Source organism: Eupeodes corollae, chromosome 3 (genome assembly GCF_945859685.1).
Source record: "Eupeodes corollae chromosome 3, idEupCoro1.1, whole genome shotgun sequence".
Classification (NCBI taxonomy): domain Eukaryota; kingdom Metazoa; phylum Arthropoda; class Insecta; order Diptera; family Syrphidae; genus Eupeodes; species Eupeodes corollae.
The window spans coordinates 76,137,683-76,154,441 of NC_079149.1; the positions used below are offsets into that span (position 1 = coordinate 76,137,683).

The 16,759-nt window shown below is 32.0% G+C and overlaps 2 protein-coding genes across 4 annotated transcripts in view; both read left to right on the top strand.

Annotated features, from left to right (window-relative positions):
- LOC129952786 (synaptic vesicular amine transporter) overlaps window positions 1-12,107 on the top strand; it is a 73,270-nt gene extending 61,163 nt beyond the window's left edge. For all 3 annotated transcript variants that reach the window (XM_056065609.1, XM_056065608.1, XM_056065610.1), the window contains exons 3-8: window positions 10,292-10,474; window positions 10,554-10,692; window positions 10,751-10,809; window positions 10,870-11,238; window positions 11,341-11,567; window positions 11,622-12,107. In XM_056065609.1, coding sequence (XP_055921584.1) covers window positions 10,292-10,474; window positions 10,554-10,692; window positions 10,751-10,809; window positions 10,870-11,238; window positions 11,341-11,567; window positions 11,622-12,029 — 1,385 coding nt within the window. In that variant the 3' untranslated portion in view covers window positions 12,030-12,107. The remainder of the gene's footprint in view (window positions 1-10,291; window positions 10,475-10,553; window positions 10,693-10,750; window positions 10,810-10,869; window positions 11,239-11,340; window positions 11,568-11,621) is intronic.
- Window positions 549-4,639, top strand: LOC129952787 (uncharacterized). The gene is made up of 2 exons (XM_056065611.1): window positions 549-1,630; window positions 1,689-4,639. The coding sequence occupies exons 1-2, from the start codon at window positions 1,486-1,488 to the stop codon at window positions 2,549-2,551; spliced, it is 1,008 nt and encodes a 335-aa protein (XP_055921586.1). The 5' UTR covers window positions 549-1,485; the 3' UTR covers window positions 2,552-4,639.
- Window positions 12,108-16,759: the final 4,652 nt, after the last annotated feature.

The following is a 16,759-nucleotide window of genomic DNA, read 5'->3' on the forward strand; positions in this document are numbered from 1 at the left end:
ACATTTATTTTATTGTTAATAAAGCAAGTTTTTTTTTGGTTTTATAAAACGCTGGGCAAAGGAGTTCAATGATCCCTATGTTACTCTTTCTTTGTACAATTAATTGTCATCTGCGTCCTCATCTTGAATACGCTTTGCAGGTATGGACGCCCTATTACGAAGTTCATAGAAAACGTATTGAATCAATTGAACATAATTTCATTCGCTTTGCCCTAAAGGTTCTTCCTTGGGATGATCATTAATTATGTTTGTATTTTATGCATGTGTTAGGCTTTAATTGTATTATTTTCTTACTAACAACTAACACATACACTTATGACGAGCCTCTGATCGTACTTTGAAGCTTGCTATAAGCTACTTTCTGAAAATTCTGAAGTGTAAAAAAAAACCATGAATTTGATCTTATTTGTGTTCGAATTCATTACTTTTTAGGAAGTTTAAGAATAAAAAACATTTTTGATACAAACCGCAAATATTTAATTAAAAAATAACCTTTGTCTGAATAAGACTTTAAGAACTGAAGTACAAAATTGGACTTGATTTACATCTCAAAGTAGTGATTAACTCTTAGCGAAATCGCAATGTCCATCCAATTTTGTTTACTAAAAATTATTGTAACAGGGTGAGTGAAAAAACCGACTAGTGCACATGTTTTTCAATATTTAGTAAAAACAACCGTTAATCGATAACCGTTACAGAATTGTTAACAAATTCGGTTAGGTCATCACTTGACTTTTCACCATATTCAATGTGCACCTTTACGATACCGCACACCCTGTCAACTTATGCTAAAATATTATGTATCATATTATTATTTATGAAGTATGCCGTATCTAGCATGCTTCTTGATATAATTATAAATCATTTTTACGACTAGAATATACTAATTCAAAAAATTTGCCTAAAAAACGCAAGAAAATGTGCAGTTTTTCAAAAAAAGAACGTTAAAAATGTATTCTGTATCACATTACTTATATGATATGTGTTTTAGAAAACTTAGTTTATGCATAATCTATTCTTAGTTGTTCTAGGGACTTTTTATAGCCTATACCAAAGCAGTAATAAACCAGACATATCCTGATTTAAATGTTATATACATACATACGTACCTATAAAAATACCTAAAGAGACACATTTTAGTGAATACGTCGCGTCGTCGGTATTCCGAAGGCTTTGTTTCTCATTGATTGAGGATTGTAGTAGTCGCGTGCAAAGGACTCTTAAACCTCCAACAAAAAAAAACTTTCCCAAAAAGCTATTTGCGGTGCGCGGTAGTGAGGCAATATTGCATGGTAGAATCAACAAAAACTTGGAAAATGAAAAAAAGCGCCTACAGTATTTACTACCCTTTTAATTTACCATTTTGAAACCACCAAAGACAGTTCCTTTGCTTAGTCGATGACATGGTGTGGAGACGGAAATACATTTCATATTGGATTTAAGCGAGAAAATTCTACAAAAAAGTAAGCATCATTTTTCGTTATAATGAAAAACTCCACAATCTGGGAATCAGCTAGCAGGCCACTTTTTGTAAAATCTGTTTGGTTGGAAGCTGGGCAACGCCATTTTATACTAGACTATGAGCCAAAGCAAAAACTGGATTCAAGCTCAAACTTGAGAAGTAAACGTTGTAAGTAAGAAATGTTGGTTAGGGATGTTAGTTTATACATAATCTTCAACATTTTTAGCTACAGTACAATCTTCAGCATATTGTGAATACTCCGGACTTGATGAGGAGCTTCGTTTAGTTGGATCTTCCAAAGTTCAATGTCGACAGAATTTTTCAGAGCCCAAATTCGAAAACGCAACAACAGGAACCTATCGTCGATTATCATCTAGAAATCCTTTCATTGACCACTTTAAAAAAAGATGTGATTTCTTACGAGAAGAAGCACCTTCCAAACGAAGTTCCCTGCATGACATTAGTTCAGTTTTTACCAATAATTCACATTCTGATGAAAAACTTGCAGAAAGAGTTCTTAATTGGCTGGATCTAGCTGGAAAGGCACCTTTACTTCGCCCAATTCACCAAACTTCTGCGGATTCTGTTCAAAGAAAAGTTAAAAAAGATCAATCAACTCGAAAGATGCAACCCAAATTTGTTTGTTCTCAAAGAAATGACTCAATAAAACACATCACAATTATTTTCAATAAAGAAGGCGTTCCCGTTCGCTTCAATAGACCAGCGAGAAATATTGATTTGTGTGCGATTTCAAGCAGTGCTGGAGCTGCTAGACGTTTAGCTGGTAGTTTGGCATCAGGCAGGTTATATGAAGAAAATATTTGCAGAGAGGTAAGCAGTGGTGCTCGAATTACAGAGAATCGAAGACCAAGACCAAAAACAACATGTCCTAGAAGGAACTTCACGTATAATGGCATTAATACAAAAAAACCCAAAGCGGAGTGGGAGAGCTCTGCAATTCGTAACGCTAAAAGACAGCTACACATTTTTATGCCGAGTCTACCAAAGAAAACGATTATAAATGAGGAGATGGTCTGTAATGATCTGAACAGTCGATGTAAAATAAATTCGTCTAAAAATATTATTTAAACGATGAAAATAATATTGCGATATTAAGCTAATTGTTTGTAGTTAAAAAAAGTGACAAAATATGGTGCCGTAAAGTAAGGCTAAGTAAAATAAGACCATCTTTCAAATCTTGGCCTTATTGCACTTTCCCTCTGCTTGGGCACACTATGCGAAGTTTAGTGCATAAAATATGTCTTTACATAAATGACAAACCATACCGTTAAAAGTGAAATAAAACCAAGTTGGGTTTATTTTACTTTGTTTAAGTGTACAAAAGTGAAATAAGGCTGATTCTTCAAATTTGGCGTTATTTCACTGCAGGACAAAATGTGTGCCCAATTTTAACTTAAAATTGGTGGTCTTTTTGATTTTTTTTTATAAAATGTACAAAAACCAAGAAGTGATAAAGTAATTCAAAACTCGATATTAAAATGTTCTTTCAAAAGTACTCTGAAATGTGCCGACTGACGCGTTCAAATGTGTGACAAAAATGCAAAATCAAGTCATGTACAAAAAGGTAGAAGAACGTAAAAGGACTTATTTATTTATTTTATGATTTTTTTCTAAATATTTAATCCAAATATCATTGAATAATTTTCTTTGCAAATGCTTTAGCAAGGGGCGGACGCCTCATCAGCGCAGGATTAGTATTTCGAATTTCGTATTTTCTTCTCCAACGGCGAATTTATTGTAATTATGTATGTGTGCTTTTTTCGTCGCCCATATCTCAAGAAGAATTAATGATGTCGACTTCAAATAAATTTCGTTATAAGGATAATTTAGTCTATGTTTTTTTTAATGATTAAAACAAACAATTAAAATATTGGTTTTCCCAAAATATCTCACAAACCAATTACTGAAGCAATCTGAATTAAATTTTATATTATACATTGTGACATGATACCAAACTGATATAATTTGAAAAAAATGTAAATAATGAAAAAAAAAATGATTGTCACATACAATATTTTATGAACAAAAACTGATTTTATCTCTAAAATAATTGTATGCAAAGATAACGTTTTCGACATATGGTAAAATTTTGATAAAATCGAATTTTTTACAAAAAATAAAAATAAAACCTACAAAAAAAACATTAGTAAAACTTAGTAAAAATTGATTTTCAGTTTAATTTCTTTTTATTTTATATAAAAATACTGATTTTGACATGCAGTAAAGTTTGTATGAAAGTCTAACAGTTGGTTTTTTTTTCAAAAAAAGTTAAAATCTTCAAAAATAGTACTCAAAATTAGTAAAAAAAAAGATATTTGATTCTGGATATCTTCTGAATAAATAAAGGTGTTGACTTCAAAATGATTTCATTGTTGGCTTAATTTTCTTAGAGAAATCCAATCTCTATAAGTTCATATAAGCAAGAATAAAATCTCAGGAAATGCCACTAAAATCTCGTTAACAAAAATATATGCATGTATTTAACAAGAAACTGATAAGAAATGGTTTTCAACCCAAGTATTGGGAGAACAAAGAAAGATGATCATTTTCAATTATTTATCTTACACAAAATATTTTTATGAATGTCGCATTCCAGCCTCTTTTTTCAAATTTGTATATACAGTCCCTGGCCATATTATTAGATGCACTGCAGAATTTTTATAACTACTAACTACGCAATACTTTTAAATATTATAGAAACAAAATTCAATAAATTTGTTGTTTTATTTTTATAAAAAAAGTAAGAAATAGTTTATATTCTGCATACAAAATAATTTAAATACATTACAATATTCGAAAACCTGATTAAAATAGCAGAAAATTTAAATTTTGCATAAAATCTAAAGTGCGTCTAATAATATGGCCAGAGACTGTATGTATTAATTATAATAAGTATTATAAACGTTATAGCTTGTGAGGATAATAAGTACATCTGGGCCATAGCGTATATAATGATTAATGGTGATGCAAAAAATATACTATTTAGTGCCACATAAAACTGCAAATTGTTTAATGCATTTGCTTTAACGGTTTATTTATGTAGGTTTTTTCTTTGTTATATTACGCCTGCTGAACACGCTTAACATGTAACTTTTTAGGTTCCTAAGTATCAACTGTTCTACAAAAAACTGAAATAAATAATCAATATGTATTGTACTCAGGTTGACTTTTTTTGTAGTACCTACTATTTAAGATGAACAGATCCATCATAAGTATAAATGGGTAGCTCTTACTATGCGTTAGTTGTTCCATGCATGTCTTATAGACAAATACCAGAATCTATGTAGCTTTTATGGAATTGTGCTTAATTTGCTCAGTATGCTCGACAGTATTTAAAATCGATATCCTTTAAATTTAAAAAATCAAAAAAGTGTATAATATAAGTATTACAGCCAAATGCAGACCTATTTTAAGTTTCAAAGACACTATTTTTTTAGTCCTTTTTTAAGCTTATTTGGTTGAACTGAAATTTAACTGCACTACCACAATACGTATAAAATGTTAAAAGCCATACGTTACGAAGTTACCTCCGTAAAAATATCAGAGAAAAACAAAAAAAATATGTATATGTAAAAGCTTATATTTTCCTGAATGCACATGTATCTATCTATGTATGTGTATTGTATTATTTCAGATGAAAAATACTTTCTCAATTGCGTTATCAAAAAGTAATAACATATCAATAAAGCTCAATTGCGCAGGCAGACCTTCATATTTTGATCCTCTTAAATTTGTATTAATTTTCACGGGTGGGGTTCAGTGGTTGCTGTGCGGTTATTTTAATACAGTTCCGTATTAAATCGAGAGAACTTTAAATTTAATTCAATGTTGTGTAGAAAATGATGCAAAACTGGTTGCCATGCCTCCTAAAATTTTGTTTTGCCTTGACTGTGTATAATCTGAATTTATTGACAAACGCAACTCCTAGATTAAATGAGTCAGTAATCCAGTCAAAATACTGACGTACAAGGACTAGAAATTTCAGCATACAAAATTCCGCAGAATAAATAATATATGCATGGAGGTTCACATATGCAACAAAGGCAGTACGGCTATGTAAAAGAGTGTCTTATAATGTTACAAAAGTATAGATGCACGCAAGAGATAATTGTTCAAATGAATATGGTAATTTGTTTCTAAGTAAATACCTACTTTATTTACGGGAAAGGATTGAAGTTTTGAAAACTATTTTTCACAGTAATGTACATGCAAGGTAATCAACCACTCAAATCAAGTAATCACTTGTGTGTTGTTGAACGTTAAGAGGTTTGAAATGTTAATATCATAAAGACCATCATTAACTTAGTCAAATATACGGGATGGGTGGGGATTTTAAGGGAACCTCCATTTTTTTTTAATTTATACTTCGTATAACATATACCTACATGGAGTTCCCGTAGTAGGATAGTTAATCAAGAAGATTGAGCTCCATCTCATCTTCAACTCAACAAAGTCAACTCCACAGTTGTACAAAGACATGTACCATTGAAGGCAATTGACATGTATACCACACTCTTCAATAATGAATAATGCTGGGGTTCATACTCTCCCGAAAACGGAAAAGGACAACTCCAAATCGCCAAATCTTCCGTCGATAAGTCTTCTTCCGAGCACCAGCAAAGTTTTCGAGAAGTTCATCAAAAGTGCTCTGACTAAGTGGGCTGCGGTCGATAAAATAATTCCGTACAAACAGTTCGGTTTCAAGGCGGGTCATAACACATTTCATGCTGCATGTAGACTTGTTTCTGATATCCTATGAAATACATTGAAAAAAGAACAATGCAACAACAATGTCTTTATCTAAAACTGAGCAGGCGCGGCATCAGCAAACTATATCTGTTCTATGATATGCTTAGCGGTAGAAAGTTTGTTGCCAATAGTGGCAATATAACTTCTACCACAACATTCCAAATTAAAAATGGTCTCCAAAAGGGAGCGGTGAATTCGGCGATTATCTTCAACATTTATACCAGGTAGGTAGTCTAACCAAGCAATTGCGTACGCCAACGATTTAATTGTGCACAGAACGTCCCAAAATGTTGAGGTTATTAGAATTCTCTTGTAGCGTGATTTCAACAAGATTCAGCGATATTCCGAGGACTGGAAATTCAAAATAAACTTCCAGAAGTCGGAGACAATCCTGTTTCGAACTCAATTGGCTAGGGTCACAAGCGATACGTGCAAGATTTGGGCAAGATAGTGACCGTTAATCTTCACGCGCATCGACAGACATATAAATGCTGCTCTGACCAGGGTCGTCCTGCGAAACGAATGTCTTAAAGTAGTCCCAGAGTGAAGGTAATTTGGGGGTGTTTGAGAGGCAGTGTTTACGAAACTGTCTAAGACTATTAACTTAACGAGGCCCTATTCAACAGGACTCGAATCAACAGAATTGACAATATCGTGATAAAACTCGTTCGAGGGCACATTATAAGAGCTATTTTTTCGACCAAAAACATCATTTTCGGGGCGTTCCATCCGAACAACAAGTATTTTGGGAACGTACGCTTCAGCGGCTTCATTCCAACATAGACATTCCTCTTTTTCATAGATGTCTGGTACAGGATAGATTAGCTGTTCGGCTTATCTACCACATCAGACTAAGAACCGTGGATAGGCGACTCCTTAACAATTGGGACGTCATGGCACAAGGTTCTAGTTTTAACTAGTTTATAAGTAGATCAGGTGGTTTTAGTTAGTTTTAAGTTTTATTTTAGGGACGTATTTTTAAATAGTATTTAAGTACATTATATAAAAAGATACTGAAAAACATGAAAAAGTTCTTTCTCAAAATAGCCGTTCGGATTTGGTTTAACTGCAGATCACTTCCAACCCTGATAACATATTACTCGCACACAGGAATGGTTGAGAGTTGCAAATTACTAGGCCCTAGTTCTCGGACTGTTGCGCAAGCTAATTTATTGTTTTATTTTATTTATAACATAAATGTATATTTTCTTGAGAAGAGATGCACATAATTACATTTATTCATTACTTCTTATGTACAAATTAATTTATTTAGCCTTTTAAACATGTTTGTATTTTTGTAAAATATTCACTGTTTTCTTTTATTTTTCCAATATGTCAATACTTATAATAATCTGAGAAGCGAATTGACTGATTGAAAGTTTTGACATTTTATGCAAGACAGAATTATCAATTTAAAAATGATTTGTTTAAATAATATCGCTATGTTTATTAATTCTCTAATTGGTGTGCTACAAAAATTAAAATTTTATAAATTTAAAGTTTTTTTTTATTAAATATTAGGTCTGAATTATTATTATTGTCTGGATTATTTTGTAAACAATTATTTGAGTGTTCGTTGTACTTCGATTTTTTTTATTGAAAAGGTATAGAATCCTACTTTACTCCTACAATAATTTAGGCCAAGGCTTCTTTTAGGTCAAAATTTGAATTTAATTTTTGATTGGTATGTCTACCAAGGCGATTTTACAATATTACCACATTTTTAAGGATCGTAGTATCTCCCACCCTGTTAAGCATTGGGTCTGGAAACCCGAAGTACTACCATGGCTACAACGAAATAGTAGTCTGAGTGGATGTTAGCTCCTCGGAAAGTCATGGTCAATCTGTGTCGATCGCAATATCGTGCAGGAAATTGTTCCCAATTATTCCGCCAAAGATGTCTTCCCTTCCTATCTTGGCATTAAAATAGCCCAGGACAGTTTTAATATCGCAGCTAGGACACTGCTCATATGTTTTGCCTAAGAGCTCGAAAATTATATCCTTGATGTTGTCATCCTTCTCTTCTGTGGGGACATTTTAGGCTAATGTTGCCGAATTAAGCCTTGATGCGGATGGTCATGAGGTGCTCGTTAATGCACCTATACCTCAAGACTTGTTGCCTAAGTCACCAATCACCATAGTAAATATCGCAGTTTTTCATCCACCTTTTGCACGGCCCATCCTATCGTATTTCCTGGATGGCGGTTAATTATTTATTATAATAAATTTATTTATGGAGAAAACTCACTTTCCAATATTTTACCAAAAATATTTAACGAAATAGTACAAACAAAACAAATTCCTGAACCATGGAATGAAACAACCATAATTAGTACACAAAAACCAAAGAAGAAACGATATCAATAACTACAGACCTATAAGTAACATTTCGACAATTAACAAGCTCTTCAAAAATCAAACAAGAAGTTAATAACAATAACCAAGATAACAAGCTTGAATTAGAGAAAGTGTCTCAACAACAGACCACTTGCAGACAATGAATCAGCTAATAGAAAAATGCAATGAATTTAGACTACAAGTTTATATTTTTTTTAAATTGTTTTTGACTCCGTTGAACACTTAATGTTATGGTTCTCCCTGAAAAATCAAAACATTAACCCAAATACAGTAGAGCCGATTAAAAATATATACAAAAGTAACACAGCACGAATGAAAACAGAGAATATAGAACGCATTTTAATATAACAAAAGAACTTAATTCATTTTTCCAAAAACAAACTAACTGAAAAGCAAAATATGGAATAAGTATATGTGGACAAGTTCTACAAAATTTAAGATTTGCAGACGTTATAGTTTTATCTGCAAAAGCTACACACATTCAAGAAATATTGACGGAACTAACTCCCTTGTGATAAAATTATGGACTTCAAATAAGCAAATCGAGAACTAAAGTCATGAAATGACAAATCACACAAAAGACGATATAACGTTAGACGAGGAAAAAATTGAGTACGTAGAAGATAACATACATATATTTGGGACAGCTTAAATCATTTACGGATTAAGAAAATAAAGAAATTATCAGCCGCATCACCAATAGCTGGAAATAATTCTGGAGCTATGAGCATATTTTAGAATGGACCAAAGATGGACAAAAATAACAACAACTTGGAGACCAGAGAACAATAGGCTAGTAGGACGACCCAATAAAAGATGGAGTGATGACCTAACACAAATAAGCACAAATTGGTACATTCACAGTAGCTCTATGTAGCTCATATTATATGGAATCTCGATTTATTCGAGAATATATGCGTCAAGACAAGGTGTAATAGTCACCTTCTGATGAGCCCAACCATTACATCAGGGCGAAACGCATATAAGAACACCTATGCTGGTTTATTTTATTTTTATTTTCATTTTATGATTTGAAAAATAAAAATTTCATTTTCATGATTTTAAATCATATTTATTAAAAATAATTGGTTTTCTTCTATGTTCAACTTCCCAACAAATCACAACCGCCAGATTTGAAAAAGTGCAACCATTGGTCGTTGCATTTCAAGAAATTTAATTTGATTTTCCTTAGCTCAAGTAAATTCTCCCATTTCAAATATGCTCAGAATCCGTGAAAAAGTACATAGGGAACCAAACTACATTTATCTGTCTTTCTTATTTTCCATCGCTTCCAATAGTAAATTAGTACTTTAATATTGACTACAAATTGTATTCCATTCTCATCTTCTATCATTCTGCATATTCAGGAAAAGTTAACAAGCAGAACCCGATATCATCAGTACGATGTTTCCAAAAAATAAGACAGCAAATACACATATATTTATTTATTTAAATATCGTTGAAAAGAGCGATTTTTTTTGGGGGAAATTTGAATGTTGTCATTTACACTGATCCCATCTTAACAAACTTAAGTATTCCGCCCAATGATGGAGAAGCATCTCCGAAACGCGTCGCAGATATAAAATATAATATTAAAAATAAGTTGTAAAATTAAAAATTAAAATACAAAATTAAATAACTTGTATTTATTTAATTATTTATTTATTTTTCATTAACAAACTATTTTTCTTTCTCTTGCAGTTCCTATCATACCAGAGTTCCTTTACGACATTCGACATCCCGATGCTCCACTTGATAGTTTCCCAAGGACACCATTGTCAATAATAACACCTGCACCACCAACTTTATCCCCTTGCTCAAGAAATGGGGATGAGGTATTGCCAACTTCTTCCAAAATGGAGTATGTAACCATTAGTGATGTTGGTAAGAAGAAATATCATTGGTACTCTTTGTTAAGTATTTCATTTAATTATATTATTTTTATAAAATACCAATTATTTAGAAAATGCAACACTGTACAGGGAGATGGAGGAAAGACATAAGGAACTTGTTGGTGAAACCGTGGAAGTTGGTCTGATGTTCGCGTCGAAGGCATTTGTGCAGCTCTTAGTTAATCCCATTGTTGGACCTCTGACGCATAAGTAAATGAAGTCCTTAGAAACAAAATTTAAATGACATTACACATACACTTTTTTCTAGAATTGGATATAGTATTCCAATGTTTGCTGGTTTTATTATTATGTTTTTGTCAACACTTAGTAAGTTTATTTTCAAATATTGGGAAAGTTTCTTTGGTTAATATTGAGTTCCTATTTAAGTATTCGCATTTGGTCGATCGTACAGCGTGTTATTTTTGGCTCGAGCTTTGCAAGGTATTGGATCTTCATGCTCGTCAGTGTCTGGTATGGGTATGTTGGCTGATAGGTACACGGATGACAAAGAACGTGGAAATGCGATGGGTATAGCTTTAGGAGGACTTGCGCTTGGCGTATTGATAGGACCGCCGTTTGGAGGAATTATGTATGAATTTGTTGGAAAATCGGCACCTTTTTTGATTCTTTCGGCTTTGGCTCTTGGGGACGGAGTTTTGCAATTATTCATGCTTCAACCATCAATTCAGCGTTGTGATTCTGATCCACCTTCTTTAAAGGCATTGATTAGTGATCCCTACATTTTGATCGCCGCAGGTATGAACAAACATGGTTTATATTCTTTTTTTTCATGCCTGCCAACTTATGAACATTTGCAATAAAAAAATCTACGCAAATTTTGAACCTATCCTCTTTTAGGAGCCATAACGTTTGCAAACATGGGTATAGCAATGTTGGAACCATCTTTACCAATATGGATGATGGATAACATGGGTGCAAGTCGTTGGGAACAAGGCGTTACATTTTTACCAGCATCAATAAGTTATCTTATTGGAACAAACCTGTTTGGACCGCTGGGTCACCGGATCGGAAGGTGGTTAGCTGCACTATTGGGATTGCTCATTATTGGCTCATGTCTTATTATGGTAAGATTTTACGAAAAACATTTGTTTAAAATGTTCATTGATAACTTTAAACAGATTCCTATGGCAACGCACATTAACCATCTGATTATCCCAAATGCCGGTCTCGGCTTCGCCATTGGAATGGTTGACTCTTGCATGATGCCTGAACTTGGTTACTTGGTGGATATTCGGCATTCAGCAGTCTATGGTAGTGTTTATGCTTTAGGTGATGTTGCATTCTGTATGGGATTTGCTATCGGGCCAGCATTGAGCGGAACTCTGGTGAATAGTATTGGATTCGAATGGATGCTTTTTGGTATTGCAATTTTGTGCTTCCTTTATGCACCTTTGCTTGCATTTCTCAAAAATCCACCCACTAAGGAAGAAAAGAAGGTTGGTTTTGATAATAATACTAATGTACCTGCAAGTGATACGAACGTTGTTGTACAGTCTAATGCTGCATTTGTAAACGATGTGGCTTAAAATTCTATTTTATAATATTGTTTTCATTAAAATTATGTTTGTGCATTTTTATTTTATTAATAAATTTTTTAAAATTTACTTGCTATTCTTTTTTTATTTTTGAGAGAAACGTTTAGATACTCGTATAATTTCTTTAAACAGTATTATTTTGTATTATTTACATTTTATTTCATAAGACTTTCTCGGATCATCAGTGCACCACTTTATGACGTAAGCTTTTAGACAATTTAAGCATTTCATTGTAATTTTGTATGTCTTTGAAATAATTTCACAAATATTCCTGAGTCCGAGTTGATGATATGTTCAGCAAGGCCGATGTCTTGTATTTATTATATAAATGAATGTGGCATCAGTGGCGTGATTGTAGCTGCCAAACGTTCAATCATTACTTGTGTCATCTATAGTTTTTTTTATGGATACTGACTCTTGCGAGGAATTAACAAATCCTCCAGAAGTATTTCTTGCCTCAAATAAGCAGTTCATGTTTGGCTTTAAACTGTAGGTCCCCTTCATTTCTGAAAACATACTCGCACAAAGGAATGCTTGAGAGTTGTAAGTCACTAGGGCCTAATTCTCAACGTACTGTTTCGCCACCTAATAAATTTATTAAATGTTTAAATTCTGAAAGGCAACAGTTATTATTTGTAATCCATGATTTTTAGATCAGACCGATGTAAATTGTGTTGATCACCTCATTTGCTAGAAGAAAAAAATCTTGTTCTGCCATTGAAAGCGTATCGTCCAATGCAATTTTGATATGAGAGAGTTCTGTGCTCTTTTTTTCTTCACTTCTGAGACCTACAACTACATTTTCCAGTACCTGGCAAATCAGGCGAGATTTGTTATCTTTGTATATGTATCGGAGTTTTCTTTAAACCCTGGATCAGGGCTCAGGTTTTGGTATGTACATAAGTCTGGCGAATCTAATTTTGAAACCCAAACCATTTCTTAGTCATAAGTGCATTCGGTTTTAATTAAATTATTAAACCTTCCCGGCATACATGCACATGTCAAATACCGTCAGATTAAACAATTTTTAAGATCAGATTATTTTTATTAAATATTTAAAAATGTTACGTAAGTAATTCATGTATAATTGTTTCCTTCCAAAAGGTACAGACTTGAGTTCAAATAAAAAAAACTTTTGTTAAGACCTGTCATGCTGATATAAATAAAATAGTGTTAAAAGTTAGAAAAGGTAAAGTAAATGATGAATTTCTGCAAAGTGAACTCAATCACTGTGCACTCCTTCAACTTTTTGAATAAAATTAAATATCTTAATTAGCTTGAAGGACTAGATATTAAGTTTGGATGCAGAGTGCGTACATAACTAAATCAATAGAAACGCATTATTTCTAACTTATAATTGCTATAACTTAACGCGATATAAAACTATTGACATTTCCAATGATATACATAAGCCTTAATAAGTAACATCGATGATACGAACCGTCTACTTTCCTTTATTTCATTAAGATAAATAATACATTTAATTAAATTTGTATTCTTTTTGTTTAAAAGATAATTTCTTTTAAAAAGTTTTATTTATTTTTGTAATTAAATCTCTCACTTAATTTTTGCATTCAATCAATTCCTTAACTACTTGTGCGATTCAACATTCGTTTTATTCTAATAATAATATACGTGGTATGTATGTATCTAATTGTTTTATTTTCAGTCTTTAATTATCGGCGAAAGATCTTCAATTCGATATGTGACATATCAAAACGTCGAGGAAGAATAATAACTGGGTAAGATAAACTGACAACATTACACTTTTAATTAAACTAATTTAAGCAAAAATATACCAAAATACTTCAACCAAAAATATCAGGAATATCATATGCAATCTTATTCCTTACAAAATAATTGTTTCGGCTTCAAAAAATTCAATTGTGAACCCTTGACTTATTCAGAGCGGATTAAATCCCACCGTCTTATACAAATTCCTATTAAAAAAAATAAAAATACAATAAAATAAAGAAAAAAATAAAATTGGTTATTTAATAATTAAAATATGCACCTGGTTACAATTCACATAAAACAAAACTATGTTATTAGAATATGTCTTATAAAAAAACTGAAGCTTAACAATTTAATGTTATTAAATATATTTAAAACTAGTACCTACATTTTATTGTTACAACCACTAAAGAGAACTAAATTACTCGCTTTTATGAATATCAAATTAAAATAACTTTAAAAGCTAAACAAATAAACAATTATACTCAAGTGGATAAAGATATATTTATGTAAAATATATGAAATGACGGAAAATTCAATGAATACTATTTTATTCATTACTCCCTAAACAGAAGGATACAAAATATTGCTAGTCAAATTAAGATAATTACAATCAAATTTATTGATGTTGGTGTCTGGAAATTTAAAAAGTATTTTGAAATTACTCCATAAAAAACGAACAATAACATTTTCAACAAAAGAAAACATCCATGCAAAAATCATGCTCTTATACAGGTAAACTTGAGGGATTTACATTTATCATTAATTTACCCATTGCATTTGTATTGTGCATAACGTCTAATAAATTGCTACCTATCGGGTCAATAATGTAACAAGTGTCGTCAATTTAGAAGGTTTAATAGCAATCTATTTTGTGAATAGAAACAATTTCTAATGAACGTAGGGCGAGTATAATGCCACTTTCAGTGGGTACATAGTTTGCAACAATATTATTTTATGTTCGTTAAAATTATCAGACCTACAGAAATAGGTTTTACACCTTATATTTGGTTTGGATCGTATTTACAACAACAAAAATAGCTTAAATATTTTTGGGTTTTTAATTGCATTTATCCTAGCTTTTAAATGCAATTTTATTTACAATTAAATCTATTTACTCCATTTATTATTTAAGACTTGCATAGATGCTATTAGCTTGAAATACTATTACATTAGGGCCCAAACTGGGAAAATACCAACCGTTATCTGCGTGAACAAGGGGAGCACAAACTTATGCTTTTTTTTTAAATTCAAATTATAAATGTTCTTAATGATTTGAATAAGCAGATTCAAAACAAATAATTTGAAAAAAAGTTTTTCAACTTAAATTTTGGCCAATTCAACTAGTTTCTTTTTCAAGTGTCATAGCCTTCAAACCCGGAACTTTAGTTCACTAACCTCTACCTTCAGTTGATCGTCTGAAAATTTCCAAAAACATATTGTCTACAAAACACTCCCCAGCCAAGCTTCAAGTCTATTTTGACTTGTATTTTGTATATTAAATAAATATTAACTATTTTTTTACATAAAACAACAAATAGATTTTTACAGAAAATAATAATAGATTTTTACAGAAAATAAATAATTCAAAGAGTAATAAAGTTCAGCTTTCAGTTGAATGAAAAATTATGATTAGTTGTCATTCTGGCATAAGTGGAATTGACTTGATAGGTTAGGTTAGGTTATAGTGGCTGTCCAAGATGGAAACGGACACACTTAGACCAGCGTGATACCACATGAATCTTGAGGCTTCCTCCTAAGGTCAATGGAACCAGTTTGAGTCCATTACGAAACGTGAGGGGCTGATTAATTGATTTGATAGTTAGGGAGATTTTTCTTGACTAACTTTCCAGTCAACTTTTCAAAAACGTTATCTTTTTTGAATTTGTCACAGATGCCAGAAACTTACCTAACTTTCAAGCCCAATATCAACATTTGTATAACCTAAAATGGCTTATGTATGACATTAGATTGAAGGTGGCCTTTTAAAATTAATATGATATGAGGTCCTCTTGCAAAATTTTTTGTTACAAGCAATATTTTCCACTCAAGAGGACTTTTTTGATAATTTTAACCTGGTATTATCCCGTGATCTAGTTATTATCCTTAATTTGGAGGTGGTTGCAACGGATGCTTCTGATTGGGAAATTCTCAACTCCTTGTTTGTGCCCTTCCCCTCCTTATGTGGAATCATGGAATGAGTGCAACATTCTCTTAAAAGTTTTCTAGACGATTTTTGCTTACTAGCATCAATATATTAGCACCAGTATCATCCCTGTGAATAATGTAAGATTCAGAGGGTTTTATGTCATATTGCGATGGCTTTTATTTTGAAAGTAAGAAATGGAATGATCAGCTTGTTCGTTTATGTGAACTTGATTATTTGGAACTCCATTGATATTTATAGTTACTTTGCATCCACCATTATGATCGACATTGAATGTATGCTTTAATTCTGTTTGTGTTTTTGTTATAAGGTTATTATTTAATCTCTTTCTAAGTCCAGTTTGATGAATTGGTGGAGCATCGTCGAGCATAGTGTTTGATGAATAAGGCACTCTGATCGATTTAAATATTTTCTTTTTCCACCATCTTCAAATGATTCTTTACTTGATCCAGGTTTTGTAATTGAAGCAGAATTATTATTATAATGTTTTGGTGAATTCAAAAAAAAATAACTAGAGGAACATCTACGTGGTTCGAATTATCAAATACTCGGTTTGTTTTTTCAAAACAATTTTGATATTTAAGTTGGTTGTATAAAACGTTCTGTATTTAGGCTTTTTGGAATTTCCGATAGTCTTACAAAAAAGTCGGTAATTTAAACGAGTTCACTTATGATCAATTTAAAGTTCTAAAAAAATATAAATTGTTTCATTATGGAGTAAAAGTGACTGTCGTTATAACTCGTTATAATGTGCAGTGGTTTTAATCGGTACATTTCAAAATTATAATAGGATCTCAGAACCGTTTTACTGAGAGGATAC